At 39.2% G+C, this 26,234-nt stretch overlaps 1 protein-coding gene across 1 annotated transcript; it reads left to right on the forward strand.

Annotated features, from left to right (window-relative positions):
• Positions 1-210: 210 nt before the first annotated feature.
• Positions 211-20,530, forward strand: LOC132131922 (myosin heavy chain, fast skeletal muscle-like). Its single transcript, XM_059544095.1, has 40 exons — positions 211-253; positions 4,787-4,999; positions 5,121-5,264; positions 5,344-5,500; positions 7,709-7,736; positions 8,215-8,326; positions 8,403-8,495; positions 8,588-8,651; positions 8,760-8,858; positions 8,942-9,045; positions 9,236-9,374; positions 9,457-9,575; positions 9,696-9,845; positions 9,926-10,096; positions 10,172-10,478; positions 10,755-10,825; positions 10,906-10,993; positions 11,072-11,189; positions 11,859-11,982; positions 12,075-12,211; positions 12,294-12,549; positions 12,635-12,877; positions 12,963-13,139; positions 13,235-13,380; positions 13,469-13,559; positions 13,666-14,055; positions 14,206-14,332; positions 14,468-14,586; positions 14,719-14,915; positions 15,007-15,190; positions 15,272-15,437; positions 15,512-15,636; positions 15,745-16,053; positions 16,164-16,367; positions 16,463-16,588; positions 16,732-16,902; positions 16,986-17,090; positions 17,174-17,269; positions 17,386-17,517; positions 20,410-20,530. The coding sequence occupies exons 2-40, from the start codon at positions 4,799-4,801 to the stop codon at positions 20,428-20,430; spliced, it is 5,811 nt and encodes a 1,936-aa protein (XP_059400078.1). The 5' UTR covers positions 211-253; positions 4,787-4,798; the 3' UTR covers positions 20,431-20,530.
• The last annotated feature ends 5,704 nt before the right edge of the window (positions 20,531-26,234 follow it).

The following is a 26,234-nucleotide window of genomic DNA, read 5'->3' on the forward strand; positions in this document are numbered from 1 at the left end:
ATTAACCTAATATTACAGACTAGTGTTTTGCATTTTAGAGTGGATAACCCTGACTCATGGTAATTAGTCAGCATATCTAAGAGTTTACATTATGGACATGCACTGTATATTCCACATGCTTTTGAATCTAATCTGACTGAATTACTGGGAGTAAGCACATATTTGCTGCATGGTATTGATAGATTATTTGCCTTTCTCTTAGCATCTCCTACCTCAGACACATCAGACACATTCTCTCTGGACACGACAGCAGGTATCATGCATGTGATTATGTAGTGATAATATATGCATTTTAAAAATCATTGGTTTTCACTTTAAAAGAAAGGAAAATGATGTATCCCACTCAGTTAGGGCAAACATTTGGCTCAAAAGAGTAGCATATTGTAATTTTTAAGCGTGTATCTTTGATGGTTAATGAGTGAAGAGAGCCGCTCATGTGTTATAGCAGTGGTTATAGCAAATAGCAGGGAAGTCGAGTCAGGTCACCTTTATTTATATAGCGCTTTAAACAAAAAAGATTGCGTCAAGGCAACTGAACAACATTAATTAGGAAAACAATAATGTGTGACTAATTCAAAATGATAGTTAAAGGCAGTTCATCATTGGATTCAGTTATGTCATCTCTGTTCAGTTAAATAGTGTCTGTGCATTTATTTGCAATCAAGTCAACGATATCGCTGTAGATGAAGTGTCCCCAACTAAGCAAGCCAGAGGCGACAGCGGCAAGGAACCGAAACTCCATCGGTGACAGAATGGAGAAAAAACCTTGGTAGAAACCAGGCTCAGTTGGGGGCCAGTTCTCCTCTGACCAGACGAAACCAGTAGTTCAATTCATGGCTGCAGCAAAGTCAGATTGTGCAGAAGAATCATCTGTTTCCTGTGGTCTTGTCCTGGTGCTCCTCTGAGACAAGGTCTTTACAGGGGATCTGTATCTGGGGCTCTAGTTGTCCTGGTCTCCGCTGTCTTTCAGGGCTGTAGAGGTTCTTTCTAGGTGCTGATCCAGCATCTGGTCTGGATACGTACTGTATCCGGGTGACTGCAGTGACCCTCTGATCTGGACACAGACTGGATCCGGTGGCCACGGTGACCTCGGAATAAGAGAGAAACAGACTAATATTAGTGTAGATGCCATTCTTCTAATGATGTAGCAAGTACATCGGGTGTTATGGGAAGTGTTCCCGGTTCCGGTTTACCTAATTAATGCACCCTAAAAATCCTTTAACGGATTTGGATATTAGAAGCGTATTAGTGTGCTATGTGTAAACCAGGTTAAAGAGATGGGTCTTTAATCTACAGTAGATTTAAACTGCCAGAATGTGTCTACCTCCAGAACAATGTTAGGTAGGTTATTCCAGAGTTTAGGTGCTAAATAGGAAAAGGATCTGCCGCCCGCAGTTGATTTTGATATTCTAGGTATCATCAAATTGCAAGAGTTTTGAGAAAGCAGTGGACATGGAGGACTATAGTGCAATAAGAGCTCCCTCAAATACTGAGGTACTAAACCATTCATGGCTTTATAAGTAATAAGCAATATTTTAAAATCTATGCGATGTTTGAAAGGAAGCCAGTGCAGTGTTGACAGAACCGGGCTAATACGGTCATACTTCCTGGTTCTAGTACGAACTCTTGCTGCTGCATTTTGGACTAGCTGTAGTTTGTTTATTAAGCGTGCAGAACAACCACCCAATAAAGCATTACAATAATCTAACCTTGAGGTCAAAAAAACATGGATTAACATTTCTGCATTTGACATTGAGAGCATAGGCCGTAATTTAGATATATTTTTGGGAGGGAAAAATGCAGTTTTACAAATTCCAGAAACATGGCTTTTTAAGGAAAGGTTATTATCAAAAATAGCACACCTAGGTTCCTAACTGCTGATGAAGAATTGACCGAGAAGCCATCAAGTTTTAGACAGCATTCTAGGTTATTACATGCAGTTTTTAGGTCCTATAGTTAACACCTCTGTTTTTGAGAAATTAGCAGTAAGAAATTACTCGTCATCCAGTTTTTTATATCGACTTTGCATTCTGTTAGTTTTTCAAATTGGTGTGTTTCACCTGGCCGTGAAGAAATATAGAGTTGAGTATCATCAGCATAACAGTGAAAGCTAACACCATGTTTCCTGATGATATCTCCCAAGGATAACATGTAAAGTGTGAAGAGTAGCGGCCCTAATACTGAGCCTTGAGGTACTTCATACTGCACTTGTGATCGATATGATACCTCTTCATTCACTGCTACGAATTGATGGCGTTCAAATAAGTATGATTTAAACCATGCTAATGTACTTCCATTAATGCCAACAAAGTTTTCTAGTCTATACAAAAGAATGTTGTGTTGAATAGTGTTTAAAGCAGGGCTAAGATCCAATAGAAAGATACAACCACGATCAGATGATAAGAGCAGGTCATTTGTAGCTCTAAGGAGAGCAGTCTCAGTACTATGATACGGTCTAAATCCTGACTGGAAATCCTCACATGTACCATTTTTCTCTAAGAAGGAATATAATTGTGAGGATACCACCTTTTCTAGTATCTTGGAGACAAAAGGGAGATTCGATATCAGTCTGTAATTAGCTAGTTCCTTGGGGTCAAGTTTTTTGATGAGATGCTTAATAACAGCCAGTTTGAAGGTTTTGGGGACAAATCCTAATGACAATGAGGAATAAATAATAGTCAGAAGAGGATCTATGACTTCTGGAAGCACCTCTTTTAGGAGCTTAGAAGGAATAGGGTCTAACATACATGTTGTTGGTTTAGATGATTTAACAAGTTTATACAATTCTTCCTCTCCTATGGTAGAGAATGAGTGGAACTGTTCCTCAGGGGGTCTATAGTGCACTGTCTGATGCGATAATGTAGCTGATGGCTGCATGGTTACAGTTTATCTCTAATGGTATCGATCTTAGAAGTAAAGTAGTTCATAAAGTCATTAATGCTGTGCTGTTGGGAAATGTCAACACTTCTTGATGCTTTATTTTTCATTAATTTAGCCACACTGTATAGAATATCTGGGGTTATGTTTGTTTTCTTCTAAAAGAGATGACAATTAATCAGATCTAGCCATTTTTAATGCTTTTCTGTAGGATAGGTTACTTTCCCGCCAAGCAATACGAAATACCTCTAGTTTGGTTTTCTTCCAGCTGCGCTCCATTTTCCAGGCTGCTCTCTTTAGTGAAAGTGAAAGTTGTGACATTTTCCAAGTATGGTGACCCATACTCGGAATTGATGCTCTGCATCTAACCCATCCACACACACAGCAGTGAGAAGTGAACACACCCCCCGGAGCAGTGGGCAGCTATATATCCAGCGCCCGGCGAGCAACTGGGGGTTCAGTGCCTTGCTCAAGGGCACTTCAGTCATGGGTATTGAGGGTGGAAGAGAGTGCTGTTCATTCACCCCCCCACCTACAACTCCTACCAGCATCTAGACTCAAACCTGCGACCTTCCGGTTACAAGTCCAAGTCTCTAACCATTAGGCCACAGCTGCGCACCTTACTTATTATACCACGGTGTGAGACTGTTTTCTTTAATCTTCCTTAGGCGTAAAGGAGCAACTGCATTTAAAATGCTAGAAAAGAGAGAGTCCATAGTTTCGGTTACATCATCAAGTTGTTCTGAGGTTTTGGATATGCTAAGGAATTTGGATACATCAGGAAGATTACTTACAAAGCAGTCTTTTGTGGTAGAAGAGATGGTACTACCATACTTGTAAAAAGAAGTAGAATTTACAGTTTTAGCTATATGAAGTTTGCTGATCCCAATGCATCTTTTGCATTATCAACATGGATATTTAAATCACCAACAATTAAAACTTTATCTGCAGCCAGAACTAACTCGGATGTAAAATCACCAAACTCTTTAATAAAGTCTGTATGGTGCCCTGGTGGCCTGTAAACAGTAGCCAGTACAAACATAACAGGGGATTTATCATTAACATTTGATTCTCTGAAAAATTTTATATGAAGCACCATTACTTCAAACGAGTTATACTTGAAGCCTGCCCTCTGAGAACATTGTTATAAATTGTAGCAACACCTCCCCCTTAACCTTTTAGACGCGGCTCATGTAACAGTAATCTTGGGGACTAGACTCATTTAAAATAATGTAATCATCATAAGTGCGACAACTGCGCCACAAACCAGTCTGGAGTCCCACAGAGGAGCTCTGGAAGGATGCTCTGTTCAAGAACCAAACCACTGTCTGTGCTGCTGAAATAAGTGAGGCTACTTAAGCCTTCATGCTCATCTATTTTGACATATATTTTGTCCAGTCCACTGTTATTATCATCAATGTGTCAGTCATTGCGATTTCAAGATAAAGAGAAACTTTGAAGCATGTATGCCACATTGGTCCTCTTAGCAGCATGAAAAACTAAACTTTTATATATATATTTTTATATATATATTTATTATATATGTATTTATATATGGATTCTGACTAAACTGAATCGCCTCTGATTGGCCGTTGCAGTACAGGAATCAACAAATTTCAACAGCGCAAACACAAATACACACTGGATTCTGCTTTGAGGCGGTAGCTGCTTACTTTCGTTTTATTTATCTTTGTGTTTATATTGTTATTAAAGTAAAGTTTGCAATTTCCCGCTTTTGCCTTCTCTGAATCATGAACTTTGTTGCATACCTTTATTTTATGCATATATACAATTTTGTTTAAATCATCCTGGCAACCCATTTTTTAACTCTCAGGGTTTGAAAACCACTGTGCTATAGTACCAGAGTGAATGACCCTCACCACATTATCTCTGTTGTCATTTGTCACAGTAAACCGAAATCATGGGAGATGGTGAAATGGAGTGTTTCGGCCCGGCGGCTATTTTCCTCCGGAAGCCAGAAAGAGAGAGAATCGAGGCTCAGACTGCCCCATTTGATGCCAAAACGGCATTCTTCGTGTCAGAGCCAGAAGAGATATACCTCAAGGGTACTCTTATTAGTAAAGAAGGTGGCAAAGCTACTGTCAAAACTCTGTGTGGGAAAGTAAGTACAATCAGAAAAAGTGTTGATCTTCTGTAAAACAAATTTGCATGATGCTATGTCACTTGAATCAAACATATCCATTTTTTTAGTAAATATCTCACCCTTGCTGAAAACTTTTTAGACACTCACGGTAAAAGAAGATGAAATCTTCCCCATGAATCCTCCCAAGTTTGACAAAATTGAGGACATGGCCATGATGACCCACCTCAATGAGCCTACTGTGCTCTATAACCTTAAAGAGCGTTACGCAGCATGGATGATCTACGTAAGTCTAAGTTAATCATGTTTTATTCCTAGTATAGGGCGACAGCCCTGTAAAACTGGACTATCTATCTCTGTTTCAGACCTACTCTGGCTTGTTCTGCGTTACTGTCAATCCCTACAAGTGGCTCCCAGTGTACGACTCAGTTGTTGTGGCTGGATACAGAGGCAAAAAGAGGGTTGAAGCCCCACCTCACATCTTCTCCATCTCCGACAACGCCTACCAGTTCATGCTCACTGGTAAGTTGGGATATAAATTTTCAATCCAATTAGCAAACAAATAAAATAATTAGATTTGCTTAAAAGTAGGGCTGTCAATCAATTAAATTTTTTTATCTAATTAAATCACACCATTTTCTGTGATTAATCGCACATTTCATGAAATTAAGCATAGACCATTTATGTTGTTTCAAATATTTATTTTGTCATCATTTGCTATATCCACCAAAGTAAACCAAAAGAATAAAGGGTGTTTCTGAAAAATCTTTTTTTTTTTTTGGCAAGCTTTTTTCAAGATAAATTTAGATGTCTTTCCAAAAAAGGACACCAAAGGGGCCTATAAGCATATTTGAAAGAAACAAAATCAAAATGTTATAATATGTATACAGAGCTTTTTTACATTTTAGAGAAGTCAAGTTACTTAACGAAAAGGGCCACATGGAGATGGCAAAAAAAACAACAACAACAACAACCACCTGCTGACTGCATATATCTACTATTGTAGACAGATCCATTCATTCAATTCAATTCAATTCAAGTTTATTTGTATAGCGCTTTTTACAGTACAAATCACTACAAAGCAACTTTACAGAAAATTACGTTTCTACAATATTTAGTAGAAGCTTCTAAGTGGTGATCAGTTTATGTGCAAATGACAGGAATTTTCAGAAAATGTATACAAGACATAGTCAGCCAGACGATGAACATTATTAACAGCAATTATTATATGATGCAGTCACACTTGTAGCAATAATTGTTAGTTCTGTTGTTGATTCAGGGTTAGCATCATCTGGGGTCCTCTGAGGGTCAGCATCATCTCTTCTCAGGTGTTCTGGATCCAGACTGGAGCTTGTGTAAATCCTAGTTACCACGGGATGAAGATCCCAGCAGAAACAGAGAAACAAACAGAGACATCATTAGCATAGCTGCTGATCCAACAAAGTAAAGTTAATTAGTTTAACCCAAGCTAAAGAATAAGAATGCACATTTGATCAGATACAACTGCAGTCACAATTTAAGAGATGTTTTATTCGAATGCTTGGTGTAAGAGATGCGTTTTTAATCTAGATTTAAACAGAGAGAGTGTGTCTGAACCCCGAACATTATCAGGAAGGCTATTCCAGAGTTTGGGAGCCAAATGTGACTTTCCTTTAGTGGACTTTGCTATCCTAGGAACTACCAAAAGTAGTGACCTTAGGGAGCGTGATGGGTTGTAGCGTGGTAGAAGGCTAGTTAGGTACGCAGGAGCTAAACCATTTAGGGCCATTTATACCATTTATAGTTAAGTAATGATAATTTGTAACTGATACGGAACTTAATAGGTAGCCAGTGCAGAGACTGTAAAATTGGGGTAATATGATCATATTTTCTTGACCTGGTAAGGACTCTAGCTGCTGCATTTTGGACGACCTGTAGCTTGTTTATTGAAGAAGCAGGACAACCACCTAGAAGTGCAATACAATAGTCCAGTCTAGAATGTGTCAATGTGTGTGGAAACAACGTGAATGTACGGAAATGTCTGTGCTGAGCATAAATGATAAAAGAGCACTCATACATGCATTATAATAAACTTACGTATGCTTACTGTACGACACCTGTATGCCACCACAATCAACTTTACCTTGATTGTAGGCTTCATCTATCAAAACTTTACTAGCGAGACAAAACTTTACTAGTTATCCAGTCGAGACACTGTAGTTTGCATCTCATCTGGCCATACAGCGGTGGGATGTTGACTATCCGTTCAGTCTGTACTTCACACAGTGTGACGTTTGAGGGCTCGTGCTCTTCAAAGACAATCACTATGACAGAGCTCTGCAATCTCTAATGTAATCAGCCTGGTTTCCTCTATATTAGCACTGTTTTGGACGGATTGTTTGAACGCATTTGCTTTCCGGATCATTGGACTGAAAACTTTACCGGAGTTTAGCTTCAATTGATCTGATCGCAAGCAGAGAAGGACAATTGGGTTAAAGGGTTAGAATAGAAATTGTGCTTCAGTTATTTTGCGTTAACGGCGTTAAATTCTTTTAACGCATTATGGATTGTAAAATGAATCGCATGCAGTAACGCATTAAGGATGACAGCCCTACTTAGAAGTGTGCTTATTTTGTGTTTATCCTGAGCCTGTCTATTTTTTGTTTGTTAAATTTATAATTTAAATTTTAAAAGAAGTGGGAAAATCTGTTTAGTGGTTTCACTTAAAATAACACTATGAACTTCTTTCAGACAGGGAGAATCAGTCTATCCTGATTACGTAAGTAGACTATGATTGTTAAATGTTTTTTCTCTAAGTAGTTCTATTTTTAAATGCATGTGAGAAAACTGCTTATTCAAGGGTTTTTGCAGAAAGCAGCACTATGAAATGTAAAAGTGAAAGCTGTTAATTCGATTGAGAGTAAGCTGTGGCTTACGTGGACATGTCAATTCAAAAACATTGTTCTAAAAGGCATGCATTGGAAAAAATGGGATGACCAAATTAAAAGAAAGATGTGGGGAAAAGCTGATTACTGACAGTGCTGCATGTATACAAGGTTAAGACCACGCTGCTAAAACAAAGCATGTACATACAAATGCCATTTTCACATCTTATGTGGCTTTTAAATGTGCATGTAAATGTAGTGCCTGACGATTATGGTTTTTAAAGAAGTTACATGAAAGCTAATGTATTTACATAAAAGAAAATGTATTAAACGAGCCATTTCTAATTTCCCATGTTTAACACATCTACTCAGTGGAGAATCTGGTGCAGGAAAGACTGTCAACACCAAACGTGTGATCCAGTACTTTGCGACAATTGCTGTATCTGGACCGAAGAAGGCAGAACCTGTCCCCGGCAAAATGCAGGTGACTAAATCAAGCAACAGCCAAAGTAGAGTGACAGAATAATTCTACATGATTAAATTACTTAAATACTTACCAGGGTTCGCTAGAGGATCAAATCATTGCAGCCAACCCTCTGCTGGAGGCTTATGGAAATGCCAAGACTGTACGGAATGACAACTCTTCTCGTTTTGTAAGTTACTGAAGTCAAATGAAATGCTTTATACAAATTCAGTTCAAATTCCAAATATGGGAAATTCTAAGATGAATATTTCCTCTCTGTAGGGTAAATTCATCAGAATTCACTTTGCGACCACTGGAAAACTGGCCTCAGCTGATATTGAAACTTGTGAGTCAACCTTGTTTTAAGCCAAATATTTTTTATTTGGAGGGTAATGGAGGGATCAATCAATTGGACTCAAATTTCTTTTTTTAACCATTTTTTTTTTTTTGAAAGATCTGCTGGAAAAGTCAAGAGTGACATTCCAGCTGTCGGCTGAGAGGAGTTACCACATCTTCTACCAGCTCATGACTGGACACAAGCCAGAGCTGCTCGGTGAGAAATCTACAGGATTGTGTGTTTCAGTTAATTCCTAGTGTAAGAGCACTATTAACATGCTGCACATCAACTCTTTACAGAGGCCCTGCTCATCACCACCAACCCTTATGACTATCCGATGATCAGCCAGGGTGAAATCACTGTCAAGAGCATCAATGATGTGGAGGAGTTCATTGCCACAGATGTATGTGGACAACTTCATTATTATTAGTAGTAGTGGTAATATTTCATATTCTTTGCAATATTTCTCAGGAAATGAACATCAGAAAAACACCAGCATACCCTGAATACTGCATGACATACAACAAGAAATATGTTTCTCTGTTGGCTCTATAGCAAATAATTTGCAATTTATTTGGTCGTTGTGAAAACAGACTGCCATTGACATTCTGGGCTTTACTGCTGATGAGAAATTCAGCATCTACAAGCTAACAGGTGCTGTGATGCATCATGGGAACATGAAGTTCAAACAGAAGCAGAGAGAGGAGCAGGCTGAACCTGACGGCACTGAGGGTAGGGTATATTATTAACACAAATTAGCATGCAAACATTGACTTCATTAGTGAAAGTAATGTATAAAACTGTTCTTCCTCAGTGGCTGATAAAATCGCTTACCTCATGGGCCTCAACTCTGCTGACATGCTGAAAGCTTTGTGCTTCCCCAGAGTGAAGGTTGGGAATGAGATGGTTACCAAAGGCCAGACAGTACCACAGGTGATCACTTACCTTATCAATAGATGAAAAACTAGAAATGTCCCAAAAACATTCATAAGATACATTCATACTTCAGAAAGTTACACTAATAGCAATTACACTGACCTTTAAATTTCTCAGGTGAACAACGCAGTCTCTGCTCTTTGCAAGTCTGTCTATGAGAAAATGTTCTTGTGGATGGTCGTCCGAATCAATGAGATGTTGGACACCAAACAGCCTAGACAGTTCTTCATTGGTGTGCTGGACATCGCTGGATTTGAGATCTTTGATGTGAGCATCAGTCATGTGTAAGAATCAAGATATAAAAGATTGCAGTAGGCAGTGAGAACTTGCTTCTGTTGAATTATCAGTTCAACAGCTTGGAGCAGCTATGCATCAACTTCACAAATGAGAAACTGCAACAGTTCTTCAACCACCATATGTTCGTTCTGGAGCAAGAGGAGTACAAGAAAGAAGGCATTGAATGGGAGTTCATTGACTTTGGTATGGACTTGGCTGCCTGCATTGAGCTCATTGAGAAGGTAAGAGGATATTCGGAAAATTTAAATTAATATTCACATTGTGTCTGTACTTGAGAGTGTATATTTCTTCAACAGCCAATGGGCATCTTCTCCATCCTTGAAGAGGAGTGCATGTTCCCCAAGGCAACAGACACAAGCTTCAAAAACAAGCTCCATGATCAGCATCTGGGTAAAACTGCAGCTTTCCAGAAGCCCAAGCCTGCCAAAGGTAAGGCAGAGGCCCACTTCTCTCTGGTGCACTACGCCGGCACTGTGGACTACAACATTGTTGGCTGGTTGGACAAGAACAAGGATCCACTGAACGACTCTGTGGTGCAACTCTACCAGAAGTCATCCATGAAACTGCTGTCCTTCCTGTATGTCGCACATGCAGGAGCAGATGGTATGAACATACGAACATTTGCATTTCCTCAATGACCTTGTGTTTTAATTATGTACAAGGCCCATGCATATACAAAAACTGAGAAAAGAATAAGATTCTTAAAATGCAGCCATCTATGTGGTCACATATTTAAAAAGGTTTCAAAGTATGAAGTAAATATATGCAAGATAACAATTAGATTCAACAATATTTAAATTGAGGTTGATTGAAGGGGTTAATGGAATGCAACACAATATCAACAAATAAAAAAAAACTTATGTTATTGATATAAATCAGCTGAAGGAGGTGGCGGAAAGAAAGGCAAGAAGAAGGGTGGTTCCTTCCAGACGGTGTCTGCACTTTTTAGGGTAATCATTCTCTCTTTTAATTAAGGATATGAACGTCTTCTCCGTTAAAGACTGAACTAATCGGATAAATATTTCCACAGGAGAACCTGGGTAAGCTGATGACTAACCTGAGGAGCACTCACCCTCACTTTGTGCGCTGCTTGATCCCTAATGAATCCAAGACTCCAGGTAAACTTGATTTCTGAAGACTCAAATGTATCACAGTTTCAAAACATCTATGCAACCTTAAGAACATTTGCATTGCAGGTCTGATGGAGAACTTCCTGGTCATCCACCAGCTCAGATGTAATGGTGTGCTGGAAGGTATCAGAATCTGCAGGAAGGGTTTCCCCAGCAGAATCCTATATGGTGACTTCAAGCAGAGGTAAAGACACCTTTCTGCAAAAATATTTTTTTGATGCTGTTCACTTTATTTAAAGGAGACATATTATGCATTTTTTTTTACAATGTTGTAAAAGAGAAAATGTTGAAATAAAGTGTTATTTTATGCATTTTTAGAGAGATGTGATAACAGGGAGACTATTTCATGTCTAATGCTCTAATATGTGGTCATTTTAAAAGACTTTCTATTGATGTAGTTTGTGCGAGTTACCACTGTGGTAAAGTGTGGAGTGTCTGGTTGGGTTGAAGACTAAAATGAAAGGTCTAATATACTTTAATTAAAAAAAACGTCTCTAATGAGAGTGCTAGTGCATGATGTACACATAGTACCATCCTTAAACCGCCAACAACTAACATTATATGTGTCAAGAAAAGTTATATCTTATAATGTTTGTATAACACTTTGGCTAAACTTGCATGGACAGTGGTTCTACATGATGTAAACACATTATCTCTTCTCAGATATTTCATGTAGGATGAATTAAAGCAAACTGAGTAAACTCAACTAAATGTAGACATGTCCGAATAACTTGATTTATTCATGTTCAAATAACATGGTACAAACATGTGGAACCACTGTCCATGATTTAATCATGTTCAGCCAAAGAGTTTTTTTTTTTGAGTGCATGACTCTCTCCTAAATGTCGTCTAGATACAAAGTATTAAATGCTAGTGTGATCCCTGAGGGACAGTTCATTGACAACAAAAAGGCTTCAGAGAAACTCTTGGGCTCTATTGATGTTGACCACACCCAATACAAGTTTGGACACACAAAAGTGAGCTACAACAACAAATGACTAAACTCAAATCTACATGGAATGGCTTCCATAACATACTACTTTATTTGTACATTATTTTATTTGTACAGGTGTTCTTTAAAGCTGGTCTGTTGGGTACTCTTGAAGAGATGAGAGATGACAAACTAGCAACGCTGGTTACCATGACTCAGGCTCTTTGTCGTGGCTTCCTCATGAGAAGGGAGTTTGTAAAGATGATGGAGAGGAGGTGAGTAAAATTTACATGATTTGATTTACAAGAAAATAAATAAAGCTTAAGATTTTGGAAAAACAAAAACTCCCTTCCACAGAGAGTCAATTTTTGCCATCCAATACAACATCCGCTCTTTCATGAATGTCAAACATTGGCCATGGATGAAGCTGTATTTCAAGATTAAGCCTCTTCTAAGAAGTGCAGAGACTGAGAAAGAAATGGCAGCAATGAAAGAGAACTTTGAGAAAATGAAAGAAGATTTAAAAAAGGCATTATCTAAAAAGAAGGAGCTTGAGGAGAAAATGGTATCACTTATTCAGGAGAAAAACGACCTTCAACTGCAAGTAGCTTCTGTGAGTATTTCAGCTTTTACTGATCCTAATATGGATCCTATAGCTATGAACATAAGTAATTAACGATATCCATGTGAATGAACAGGAATCTGAAAACCTCTCTGATGCTGAGGAGAGATGTGAAGGGCTCATCAAAAGCAAGATCCAGCTCGAGGCCAAACTCAAAGAGACAAACGAGAGACTGGAGGATGAGGAGGAAATCAATGCTGAACTGACTGCCAAGAAGAGGAAACTGGAGGATGAATGCTCAGAGCTGAAGAAAGACATCGATGACCTGGAGCTCACCTTGGCAAAAGTGGAGAAGGAGAAACATGCTACAGAAAATAAGGTAGTTATTTTTTATTATATCTTCATACTGCTGATTGTGATTCAGGCTCTTGAGAATGAAAGCAGTAAACAATGTTTCCATGTAGGTGAAAAACCTGACAGAGGAGATGGCCTCTCAGGATGAGAGCATTGCCAAGCTGACCAAAGAAAAGAAAGCCCTCCAAGAGTCACACCAGCAGACTCTTGATGACCTTCAGGCAGAGGAAGACAAAGTCAACACTCTGACTAAAGCTAAGACAAAGCTTGAGCAGCAAGTCGACGATGTAAGAATTTCAACAATAGAACAAGACCGCGAATCATTAGGAAATTAATATTGCTGCCAATTCATATTTTATTGCTTTGGTTTCTATCACAATAGCTTGAGGGCTCACTGGAGCAAGAGAAGAAGCTCCGTATGGACCTTGAGAGAGCCAAGAGAAAGCTTGAGGGTGATCTGAAACTGGCCCAGGAGTCCATAATGGACCTGGAGAATGACAAACAGCAATCAGATGAGAAGATCAAAAAGTGAGTTGATATCAGATGTTAGAATTTTACACAACTGCACATTAATAAGTATCTTGCACATTTTACAAAAAAACTACATTAAAAACAGGAAGGACTTTGAGATAAGTCAGCTTCTCAGCAAGATAGAGGATGAACAGTCTTTGGGAGCACAGCTTCAGAAGAAGATCAAAGAACTTCAAGTAATGCCAACCCAAATTTTTCTGTGTGAAACTGTGACGTAGATGCATAGATTTGAAAATCCTCATTACCAAAATCACTGAATAAATTATTTTATACTTTGTTTAGGCCCGTATCGAGGAGCTGGAAGAGGAAATTGAGGCAGAGCGAGCTGCTCGTGCTAAAGTGGAGAAGCAGAGAGCTGATCTCTCGAGGGAACTTGAAGAGATCAGCGAGAGGCTTGAGGAAGCTGGTGGTGCTACTGCTGCCCAGATTGAGATGAACAAGAAGCGTGAAGCTGAATTCCAGAAGTTGCGTCGTGATCTGGAGGAGTCCACCTTGCAGCATGAAGCTACAGCTGCAGCTCTCCGAAAGAAACAGGCAGACAGTGTGGCTGAACTCGGAGAACAGATTGACAACCTCCAGCGGGTGAAGCAGAAGCTGGAGAAGGAGAAGAGTGAATACAAGATGGAGATTGATGACTTGACAAGCAACATGGAGGCTGTGGCTAAAGCAAAGGTACAATCTTGAGAAAACTTTTAAAACTTAAAGATCTATTATCAGTTTTACAAAACTACTTTAACTTTAGCAGCTTGAAATTGTAACAATTTCCAAAAGAAATTCCAAAGTTTGGTATTTCCAACCTTTGATATTTCTTAATTTATGTAGGCAAACCTTGAAAAGATGTGCCGTACATTAGAAGACCAAGCAAGTGAGCTAAAGTCAAAAAATGATGAGTTTGTACGCCAACTTAATGATTTAAATGCCCAGAAGGCAAGGTTCCAAACTGAAAATGGTATGTAAATACTGAATATACCATACACACAATGCCACAGAACTGTGCAAAAACAAAAGTGATTCAAACCCCCATTACTAACATCATACAACTCTTCTGTGACTATTTGATAAACTATACAGTGTCTCATACTAGGTGAATTTGGCCGTCAACTGGAAGAGAAAGAAGCTCTTGTTTCTCAACTAACAAGAGTCAAACAGGCTTACACTCAACAGATTGAGGAACTCAAGAGACATATTGAAGAAGAGGTTAAGGTGTGTACCTACTATATATATATATATATATATATATATATATATATATATATATATATATATGTATATGTATATGTATATATATTATCTGGTACTATGTATAGCTGATTGTTTTTCACTTTTGACTTCAAGGCCAAGAATGCTCTGGCCCATGCGGTTCAGTCTGCCCGTCATGACTGTGACTTGCTCAGAGAGCAGTATGAGGAGGAGCAGGAAGCCAAAGCTGAACTCCAGCGTGGAATGTCTAAAGCCAACAGTGAAGTGGCTCAATGGAGAACCAAATATGAGACTGATGCAATCCAGCGAACTGAGGAGCTTGAGGAATCCAAGTAATTACAGCAAAGAACAATGTCTCCAGCACACTACATTTAATTTCACAAATATTAGTAATATTTCATCATTTCATACTACTCTCTTCAGGAAAAAGCTTGCCCAGCGTCTGCAAGATGCTGAAGAATCCATTGAAGCGGTGAACTCCAAGTGTGCCTCACTGGAAAAGACCAAACAGAGACTGCAGGGTGAAGTAGAGGACCTCATGATTGATGTGGAGAGGGCGAATTCATTGGCTGCCAACCTTGACAAGAAGCAGAGAAACTTTGACAAAGTGAGAAAGATGCAGATAATCTTCTAATCTAAACCTGGATCCATAGACTTGGCTAATTAACAATAACTACCTTTTTCCTAGGTCCTAGCAGAGTGGAAGCAGAAGTATGAGGAAAGCCAGGCTGAACTAGAAGGTGCTCAGAAAGAAGCTCGTTCTCTCAGCACTGAGCTGTTCAAAATGAAGAACTCCTATGAAGAAGCTCTTGATCACCTCGAGACCCTGAAGAGGGAAAACAAGAATCTGCAACGTAAATTACACTTTTATTCGTAAACAAAGGATAAAAGACACATTAAAACTGAAATTTTTTTTTAAACCCTTTAGAGGAGATTTCTGACCTTACTGAGCAGCTAGGAGAGACTGGAAAGAGCATTCATGAACTGGAAAAGGCAAAGAAGACAGTGGAGTCTGAGAAAGCAGAGATCCAGGCTGCACTTGAAGAAGCTGAAGTATTGTTACTTAAAACTGTCAAATCATTTAATTTCCTAACATGTTGATCATTACATCACTTTCCTGTCAGTATGTCACAATTCCTACTATTGACTACTATCCATCAGGGCACCCTGGAGCATGAAGAGTCGAAGATTCTTCGTGTGCAGCTGGAGCTGAACCAGGTGAAGAGTGAGATTGACAGGAAGCTGGCTGAGAAGGATGAGGAGATGGAACAGATCAAGAGAAACAGCCAAAGAGTGATCGACTCAATGCAGAGCACTCTGGACTCTGAGGTTCGGAGCAGAAATGATGCCCTGAGAGTCAAAAAGAAGATGGAGGGAGATCTGAATGAGATGGAGGTCCAGCTGAGTCATGCCAACCGCCAGGCTGCTGAGGCCCAGAAACAGCTCAGGAACGTCCAAGGACAACTCAAGGTATCTCTCTGTAGAATGAGGAATAGCAACACATATTAAATTTATGACAATATGATACATGAATTAACTGAGAATGACCTGCAACTAACAAAGAAAGAACATTGCCACAGGATGCCCAACTGCACCTTGATGAAGCTGTCAGAGGACAGGAGGACATGAAGGAGCAGGTGGCCATGGTGGAGCGCAGGAATAACCTGATGCAAGCAGAGATTGAGGAGCTGAGAGCTGCACTGGAGCAAACAGAGAGAGGCCGCAAAGTGGCAGAGCAGGAGCTGGTGGATGCCAGCGAGCGTGTGGGACTGCTGCACTCACAAGTACAGAAAAACTATACTCGAAGCAAATTAAGTTTACATGATAGCAGAATTTAGTTAAATGTAGACTACATAAACTACCTGCTTAAATCCCACAGAATACAAGTCTTATTAACACCAAGAAGAAGCTTGAGGCTGATCTGGTCCAGGTTCAAGGTGAGGTGGATGATGCAGTCCAGGAGGCTAGAAATGCAGAGGAGAAGGCCAAGAAGGCCATCACTGATGTGAGCACTTACATTCTCTTTTATCTACTCTAAATTTAACAATAATTTAACTTTGTTTATCTTCATGTGGTTACAAAAGGATCTTTCGTGGAAGGCATTCCTGTCTATATTGGCTAGTTTATTTGAATTGGCTTATATTTCAGGCTGCTATGATGGCTGAAGAGCTGAAGAAGGAGCAGGACACCAGTGCTCACCTGGAGAGGATGAAGAAGAACCTGGAGGTGACTGTCAAAGACCTGCAGCATCGTCTGGATGAAGCTGAGAGTCTGGCCATGAAGGGTGGAAAGAAACAGCTCCAGAAACTGGAGTCCAGGGTAAATTATAAGCTAAATACAGTGTTAGGTGAACTGGCTATGGCAGAGATTCGACAGGTGACAAAAATAACTCTCTACTGAAGGTGCATGAGTTGGAGGCTGAAGTTGAAGCTGAACAGAGACGTGGTGCAGATGCTGTGAAAGGAGTGCGCAAATATGAAAGGAGAGTTAAGGAGCTCACCTACCAGGTAAAAAACTGGATTTAGACATTTAAATTTCATTACAATATACATAGTTCAACTAAGACCATGAACAATACTTACACCCAAAGACTGAGGAAGACAAGAAGAACGTGATCCGACTGCAAGATCTGGTAGACAAGCTGCAGCTGAAAGTGAAGGCCTACAAGCGCCAGGCTGAAGAAGCTGTAAGTTTAATGTCAAATGTCTTAAGTGTGAAGTTTTGACATTTTCCATTCAATACATTTAGTGCCATGAATGCAATGCTCTGAAAGGGGTTGGATATCTGGTGTTATCCTAACAGGAGGAGCAGGCCAACACTCACCTGTCCAGGTACAGGAAGGTGCAGCATGAGCTGGAGGAGGCTCAGGAGCGCGCTGATATCTCTGAGTCCCAGGTCAACAAGCTGAGAGCCAAGAGCCGTGAAGCTGGGAAGGTAACAGTCAAACCTATACTACCACGACATACTATACTACCATACTATTTAACATTTAACATTTAATCAGTAAGCAGACACTCCGAAGCGACTTACAAATGAGAACAATAGAAGCAATCAGACCAGCGAGAGAACAAAAATAGAAAAAAAAAAAAAAACAGTATACAAATGTCATGACAAATCTCAGTTAGTCTAGCACAGAACCCGCAGCTATGTTTTTTTAAATTCTATTTCAAGAATAGGATAGACAAGAAAAGGTGTTAGTATTAGTTGGTCAAGTGCTGGCAAAAAAGATGAGTCTTTAGATGTTTTTTGAAAATGAGTAAAGTCTCAAATTGAGATTGGGAGGTCATTCCACCAGCTGGGCACAGTCCAGGAAAAGGTTCGTGACGGTGATTTTGAATCTCTTTGGGATGGCACCACAAGGCGTCGTTCACTTGCAGAGTGCAAGTTTCTGGAGGGTGCATATATTTGAACTAGTGAGTTTAGGTATGTTGGTGCCGTGCCAGTGGTCGTCTTGTAGGCAAGCATCAGTACCTTGAATTTGATGCGAGCAGCTACTGGTAGCCTGTGTAACCTGATGAGGAGAGGAGTAACGTGAGCTTTTTTGGCTCATCGAAGACAACCCTCGCTGCTGCATTCTGGATCAGTTGTAGAGGCTTGATAGTACATGCAGGAAGAGCCAGGGGAGCATTACAATAGTCCAGTCTGGAGAGAACAAGAACTTGGACAAGAAGCTTGCTCTGACAGGAAGGGTCTAATCTTCATAATGTTGTATAAGGCAAATCTGCAGGACTGGGCCATTGTAGCAATATGGTCTGTGAAGCTTAACTGATGATCCATCACAACTCCTAGGTTTCTGGCTGTCCTGGAAGGTTGATGAACCCATCTGTATAGAGAAGTTGTGATGAAACGATGGGCTTGCTGGAACCACCAGCAGTTCTGTCTGTAAAGTTGAGCTGAAGGTGATGGTCATTCATCTAGCTAGAAATGTCACTCAGACAGGCTGAAATGTGAGCAGCTACCGTCGGATCATCTGGTTGGAATGAGAAGTAGAGTTGAGTGTCATCAGCATAGCAGTGATAGGAAAAGCCATGCTTCTGAATGACAGATCCTAATGACGTCATGTAGATGGAGGAGAGAAGTGGTCCAAGTACTGAGCCTTGAGGAACCCCAATAGCAAGAAGTTGTGACTTAGAAACTTCATCCCTCCAAGACACCCTGAAGGATCTTTCTGAGAGGTAGGACTTTAACCATAGGAGTGCGGTTCCAGAGATGCACAACTCTCTGAGGGTGGACAGTAGAATCTGATTATTAACTGTGTCAAAAGCACCAGACAGATTCAGCAAGATGAGTACTGAGGATTTGGAAGCTGCTCTTGCCAGTCGCAGGGCTTCATTAACCGAGAGCAGGGCTGTTTCAGTTGAGTAACCGCTTTTGAAGCCAGATTGGTTGCTGTCCAGGAGGTTGTTCTATACAAGAAACATAGAGAGTTGCTTGAACACAACTCGCTCAAGTGTCTTGGCAATAAATGGAAGAAGGGATAGCGGTCTGTAGTTTTCTGGATTTGGTGCTGGATTTAGAGATGGTTTCTTAAGCAGTGGGCTTACCCAAGCCTGCTTAAATGCTGAGGGAAATTTTATCAGAGCGAAGAGAGGTGTTGATAATGTGAGTAAGTGAAGGTATGACTGAAGAAGAAATGGCTTGAAGGAGGTGAGTGGGGATAGGATCAAGTGGACAAGTAGTAGGATTGGAGAGAAGGAGGAGAGAGAGTGTATATTAGTTGTTATGAAGTTATCATCAGTGGAGAATTGGTTACTGATGGTTCTTGTCTTATTTGTGAAGAAAACTGCAAAGCCTTCAGCTGTAAGAGTCGAAGGAGGAGGAGGTGGAGGCAGACAAAGAAGAGAAAAGAAAGTTTTGAAAAGTGTGCGAGAGTCAGAACAGTTGTTAATTTTGTTGTGGTAGTATGATGTTTTTGCAGTGAAGACATTCGCAGAGAAGGAAGAGAGGAGAGACTGATACACACTGAGGTCGGTAGAGTTTCTTGATTTATGCCATTTCCTCTCTGCAGCCCTGACTTTAGAGCGGTGTTCACTGAGAACATCGGACAGCCAGGGGGCAGATGGGGTGATGCATGTTGGTCTTGATGACAATGGGCAAAAGTATCATACTACCATAACAGTGTTGGGCAGAACAATAGCTTCAAAGAGCAAAGATGTCAGTTAAGTTAGTTCTACTATTCAGCTCAAAACAACTTGACTGTGTTTCACGGGTCGCTCACCAGAATGTTTTAGTAAAATCTTGTCTTCTGTTGGGGGTCCGGCAAGTGATGGAAAAAAATAGAACGGGGCTGACAGAATAAACGAATACAATACAACTTTTCTTTTTATCCACGTGAAGCTCACTGAAATAAAAACTGCAGCACTGCAAAAATATTGTGATTGAATTAGGGTTGCAATGAACAATTATGTTGATTGATAATGGATATTGATTTTTTTTTCTAATAATCAGAAGGCAAAATAATTTTGCCAGCATCTTTTCATAATTAAATTAAATATATAACAATTAGTATAAACTTTACATTATGCCATTTTTAAGCAGCAGAAGTTGTGTACATACATAACCTTGTCATAAATAAGCAAAATACCAGAAACATATAGTTAGGCCCAGTTCACATTTGATGCATTAAGCGCCCATATTTTTTAGGAGCCCATGTTAGATAAAAAGATTTTTGAGTTTAAAGTTTGTGCTAAATCTTGAATATCTGGTTCAGGTGTTTTAGGGATTAGGAATGGATCTAAACTTGGGAAGTTGAGCTCTGCATGAAACTCACACATAAACATATAGTCTAGTGAGGCCATAATGACCCTAATATGTTCTTGTTTTCAGGGCAAAGAAGCAGAGGAGTGAGGAACAATATCCAGACACAGTAGCAAGTCATCATATAATATGAATTGCTTGTGAAATGTCAGTATGCCATTAGCCACAATAAAAGTAAACCTGCACACTTCTTGCTGTTGTCCTTCTGTAACTATCAAGACTTTCAATTAAGCGTTCCATCATATGGGATGAGAAGTGTCATAGCATCCCAAGTTGTGTAAAAGTACCGCGATACCAGTTGGTACTGAAATTTTAAAACCGTCTGTTTCCTGCTAACATTTGAGCAGATTCTTAAACACTGATTGGCCATTGTGGTTGCACGCTCAACAGATAAGACTGTTAACTCTTACACAATATTTTAAAGCCTTTATTATTTTTTAACTCTACAGTTGTTAAGTAGAATTAACTTTAAAGATTCACTTTTCATTCATGGAGATGACATGAAAAAATTTCCCAAAAATCCTGGTGGAAAACAAAAACTTGTGGTGACAATCACATGAAATTACCATTATATCCAGTAGATGGCAGCAGAAGATCACTCATCAGCTCAGTTGCCATTCCCACTCCCTAGTTTTCATGTCTTGATTTTGAATTTATTATAAAATGACCATTATAACAAATTGTTGTACTGTACTGAAGTAGTATATCAAGTAGATTTGATTAAAAAACACATTTTTTAAACATTTTTAAACAAAAAGGAAACATTAAAAAGCGTGTTTTAAGCTTTATCTTTAACTGTAGAAGCTGCTAAATATATTCATATGCTAAATGCCTTGCCTTGCCTTGCCTAAATATATTCAGGCAACACAGACTTGTTGCTGTCGTGGTTTAGTACTCTGAATTTATTTAATTATACATAATTAACAGCTCTATTTTTGACATCGGCTCGTCAGACAGTTCGTTCCCACCATTACTACAGTTATCACTGTCAATCACGAATCAGGAGATGTACCAGTTCGTTCAACTCAATCACGAATGAGAAAATCTCTCTCATTCATACTCAAAAGAAACTCGTCAGTGAAGGGCCTATTTGTTGACTACATTCAACAAATCACATGCTCTGTCACATCTCATACTCGAAGGCTATTGGCTCGAGGTCATTCTTTGACAAGATTAAACATCCCACAGAGCTACCATCTCACTGAACTGCGCATGCGCTGCTAATAGCACCGCGCTGCTCTGGAGGGTTGGATTTCAGTGAATGAGAAATAAAAGTCAATGGATTCCGTGAAGGAGAACAATTCTTTCACCTAAAAGACAAACGTAACATCACTAACACATGAGCGTTTGTAAGCCGCATCTATCTATCAGCGGATCCGTCAATGTGCAGATATATTAGGGATCCGCTGATAGATAGACTTTCAAACGCTCCCGTGTGCTAAGAGTGTAAAGCGATGACCATTGTAGTCAATCACAGTCATATCTGATGAGCGCGTGAACACAATAGCCATGTATCCACTGTCGGGCCAGTGCAAGCCAGTGCTTTAAACGGGCCGAGCGGGGCTAATAGTCTCAGACCTGTAGCCAAAATAGTGCTGCGTTTCCACCGTCGGGCCAGAAAGATCTGCTGCACTCCACTAAAACCCGCCCTTTACACGCCTCTCAGAAACAACATCCTGCAACCCCATCATTTCACCAACAAAGAGAAGTTATCAGAAAATTAATAATAAATAAGTCACTGGAACTAGTGCGATCATAAACCGAACATGATAAAAGTGGCCGCTTGTTTGCATGCTTTGTTAAATATTTAAATCCAAAAGCATCAATGTTTTACTATAATAAGTGATACATTGATCATGATGACTTAATTTATCATAATTGAAAATGTCACACATAAATAAAACATTATGAACATATCCTGCTTATTCATTAATTGAAAGGTATTTTTAAAAAGGATTGTTTGATTCTGAAATATTAGTAAGACTAGTAATAATTAATTTTTATATCGGCATATCATACCGTCCACGATAACACACTTTTACATTTTACATGATAAAAAAAGTGTCATATCGCGATATCAATGATATTGAGAATAAAAGACACGTTTACTAGGGATGCACCGAAAGTTCAGCAGCCCCGAAATTATTTGGCCGAATATAGAAAAAATACATAATAAATAGTACCGATTACCGAACAATGAAGTGATGCGATCAAACAGAGGCGCGCACTAATGCAGCAAACATGATGGCAGTGTGTGAGCATTTAAAACTCTCCTAGAAATACGCAAAATCATTACAAGCATGGCCTTAAACAATTAAGTAAAACTGCAGAACGTTATGTTTTCTAATAAATCCACAACCTGCATGTGTTCAAGCAGCACTGTGCGAGCTTGTGTGACCGGGGTTCAGTCCAAACCGCGAGGGAAGTCTGGGCTGAAACGGTGTTGCTCAATAACATTTTTAAGAATTTATCAAAAGGTATGTGAAAATGTGATATGTGCATCTTCCCCAATAAGTAATGAGAATAATTTATAAATCTGCTGCTGTCAACAAATAGAAGCACTGAGGACTTCCTGCGGGTTTCTGTCAGAATAAAAGTTCCATCACCATTCATTAATGTTAGTTAATGTTCTGTTGTTCTGTTAAATAAAATTAAAAAGACAATAATTACTGATAATGATTACAACAGCTCTATTAATACATTTATTATAACATTCACACAGTGTTTATATTGGGATCTGTAATATTTTCTAATGTTTTAAAGTAATTCCCATCTGCTCAGCAAGGCTGAATTTGTTTGCAAACCTGCTTCAAGACGGGGGTCTCAAAAATGGCCACAAAATATTATTTAATAACTCATTAATTTTAAGTTAAATTGTGCTTTGTTGGTATAATGTCTGCTAGAATGTATATATACAGTGCCCTCCATAAGTATTGGAACAGTAAAGACAAAATAGCTTTCTCTGCTGTGGAGTAAAGACATTTGCAAATATGATTAAAAGGTGAATATGTGACAAAACTACAGAATGTCAAATTTTATTATTAGGTCTTTCGACACATACATGTTTTACCAAATAAAAAGCACAGCACTTTTAGAGTTCATCCCAATATTTGATGTGAGCATAAGTATTGGAACAGTTGAATTTAAGACAGAGTTTAAAGATTAAAAGCTAATATTTAGTCTGGAGATTGATTTGGGCAATCTAAGACTACATTTCTTTTCCCTGATAAAGTCCTTGACTGAACTGGCAGGGTGCTTTGGGTCATTGTCCTTATCCAATATGAATTGCTTTCTAATGAGTTTGGTGGCATATTTTTGAATATTGGTAGCCAAGATGATTTTGTACCCTTCCAAATTCATTCTGCTACTGCCATCATACATGAAGTGATCATTAAAATGAAGAGGTCCTGTTCTAGAGACCATGACACCACCTCCACCAAGCTTTAGGTAAACCGGAACCGGAAACAATTCCCATAACATAATGTACTTGCTACATCATTAGGAGAATGGCATCTACGCTAATATTTGTCTGTTTCTCTCTTGTTCGGAGGTCACCGTGGCCACCAGATCCAGTCTGTGTCCAGATCAGAGGGTCACTGCAGTCACCCGGATCCAGTACGTATCCAGACCAGATGGTGGATCAGCACCTAGAAAGGATCTCTACATCCCTGAAAGACAGCGGAGACCAGGACAACTAGAGCCCCAGATACAGATCCCCTGTAAAGACCTTGTCTCAGAGGAGCACCAGGACAAGACCACAGGAAACAGATGATTCTTCTGCACAATCTGACTTTGCTGCAGCCTGGAATTGAACTACTGGTTTTGTCAGGTCAGAGGAGAACTGGCCCCCTAACTGAGCCTGGTTTCTCCCAAGGTTTTTTTCTCCATTCTGTCACCGATGGAGTTTCGGTTCCTTGCCGCCGTCGCCTCTGGTTTGCTTAGTTGGGGTCACTTCATCTACAGCGATATCGTTGACTTGATTGCAAATAAATGCACAGACACTATTTAACTGAACAGAGGTGACATCACTGAATGCAATGATGAACTGCCTTTAACTATCATTTTGCATTATTGACACTGTTTTCCTAATGGATGTTGTTCAGTTGCTTTGACGCAATGTATTTTGTTTAAAGCGCTATATAAATAAAGGTGACCTGACTTGACTTGACTTTACAGATGAGCTTGTATGCTTACGATCATTTCAGTTCCCTTTTTTCTCCACAATTTGCTTTCCAATCACTAAGATGAAGGTTAATCTCTGTCTCATCGGTCCATCAACTCTATTGGCTCACATTTGTGAAGAATCTTGCCTTTCTATGTTTGGTGCTGATCAGAGGTTTGCATATTGCTGTGTATCTTCTGTAATTCTGTGTCAGAGTCTCCTGCGGACTGTAGATTGACAAAGCATCGCCCCAGCTTTGTGGAGGTTGTTGGTGATTTTACAGACATGTATTTCAGGGTTCATTTTCACAGCTTTTATGATTTGTCTGTCATCAACTACTGTTGTTTTTCTCAGCCGATCAGGTCGTTGTTGATTGCTGATGTCACCGGTAGTTTCCAAACTCTTTTTTTTTCTTCATGCCCTTTGTTTTTTCTATAGTTCTAAGTGACTTTTAGCATCCAAATTGCTTGCTTTTCTTTCAGAGTTGACTTTCTCGTCTTAATCCTGGTTTGTGTGAGTCATCATCGAATGCAAGAATTAGAATGCAGAAGCAATGGATATAACTGATAAGACACATTCCCTGCTTTTAAAATCTGAATAATTAATGCAACAGGACACAGCTGAACACTTAGAAAGACCTGTGAGGCAGCTGTTCCAATACTTCTGCTCACATCAGATAGAGATGAAACTCTAAAAGTTCTGATCTTCTTAGCTGGTAGTTGTTATCCAATAGTTACTACTTTTCCTGATAATTGGTTACTTTTATGTTGATGTAGCTCAGTTACTAACTCAGTTACTATTTGTGAGAAGTAACTAGTAACTATACCTAATAAAAATATTTAAGTAACTTGGCCAAGTTTTGCACTATAATGCTGCTTCTGCCACCTTATGACAATAGATTTAGACCTACACTGTCATCAGTGACAGTAGCTCATTGGAAAAGGATGAAAGATGCCCTTCATTGTGTTTGAACTAATAAATGCTGCTGGCTGCCTGCTGCAATCACCAATAAAATGTTGTTCCATATTTTTTTCTATATCGTCATTAATATCATTATCAAAAATATTATTGAAATATTGTGATATAATTTTGAGGTTATATCACCCACCGCTAATTTACAGAACTTAAAATACAGTAACTGAAGCACGAACATAAACAGGACAATAATCACTAAACTTCACACAAGGGACAATAAAATGATAATCAAACTTACCTTTCTAGTCATCTTGTTGTTGTACGCTGTCCATGTTAATGTTGGTGACGAGTTTCATTTCTATTTTACTTACATTCAACTAGGTATACACTTCTTACTAAACTATTTAGCAACGCCTTATCAATCACTTCATATAGCCTAGGAACACCCTACGAACCAACCAGAAAACCTCAGTTACCTCAGAATTCAAATAATAATTTGTTGTTTTATGCTCTGAGAAGGATCCTGTCTGTAAACAAGAAGATGTCACCCATCACTGGCAAACAATTAGCAGTTTAAATAAATGAGGACATCATTCTTTATTTTTAGATAAGGAACTTTGATGAGAAGTTGTAATGGCCAGCGGACTGACACTGAGCCTCAGCTGCAGTGTAAATACTTTGCACTATTTCAACCTGCAGTTGGATCATTACATTTTTTACTCTAAAAATGCTTAGCTTAATTTAAAATATAAAACCATGAAAAGTTAATGAAGTTCACCTCCATTTGACGTTATTCTGTCAAGTGCTAAAACAAATA

Source organism: Carassius carassius, chromosome 48, assembly GCF_963082965.1.
Source record: "Carassius carassius chromosome 48, fCarCar2.1, whole genome shotgun sequence".
Lineage (NCBI taxonomy): Eukaryota > Metazoa > Chordata > Actinopteri > Cypriniformes > Cyprinidae > Carassius > Carassius carassius.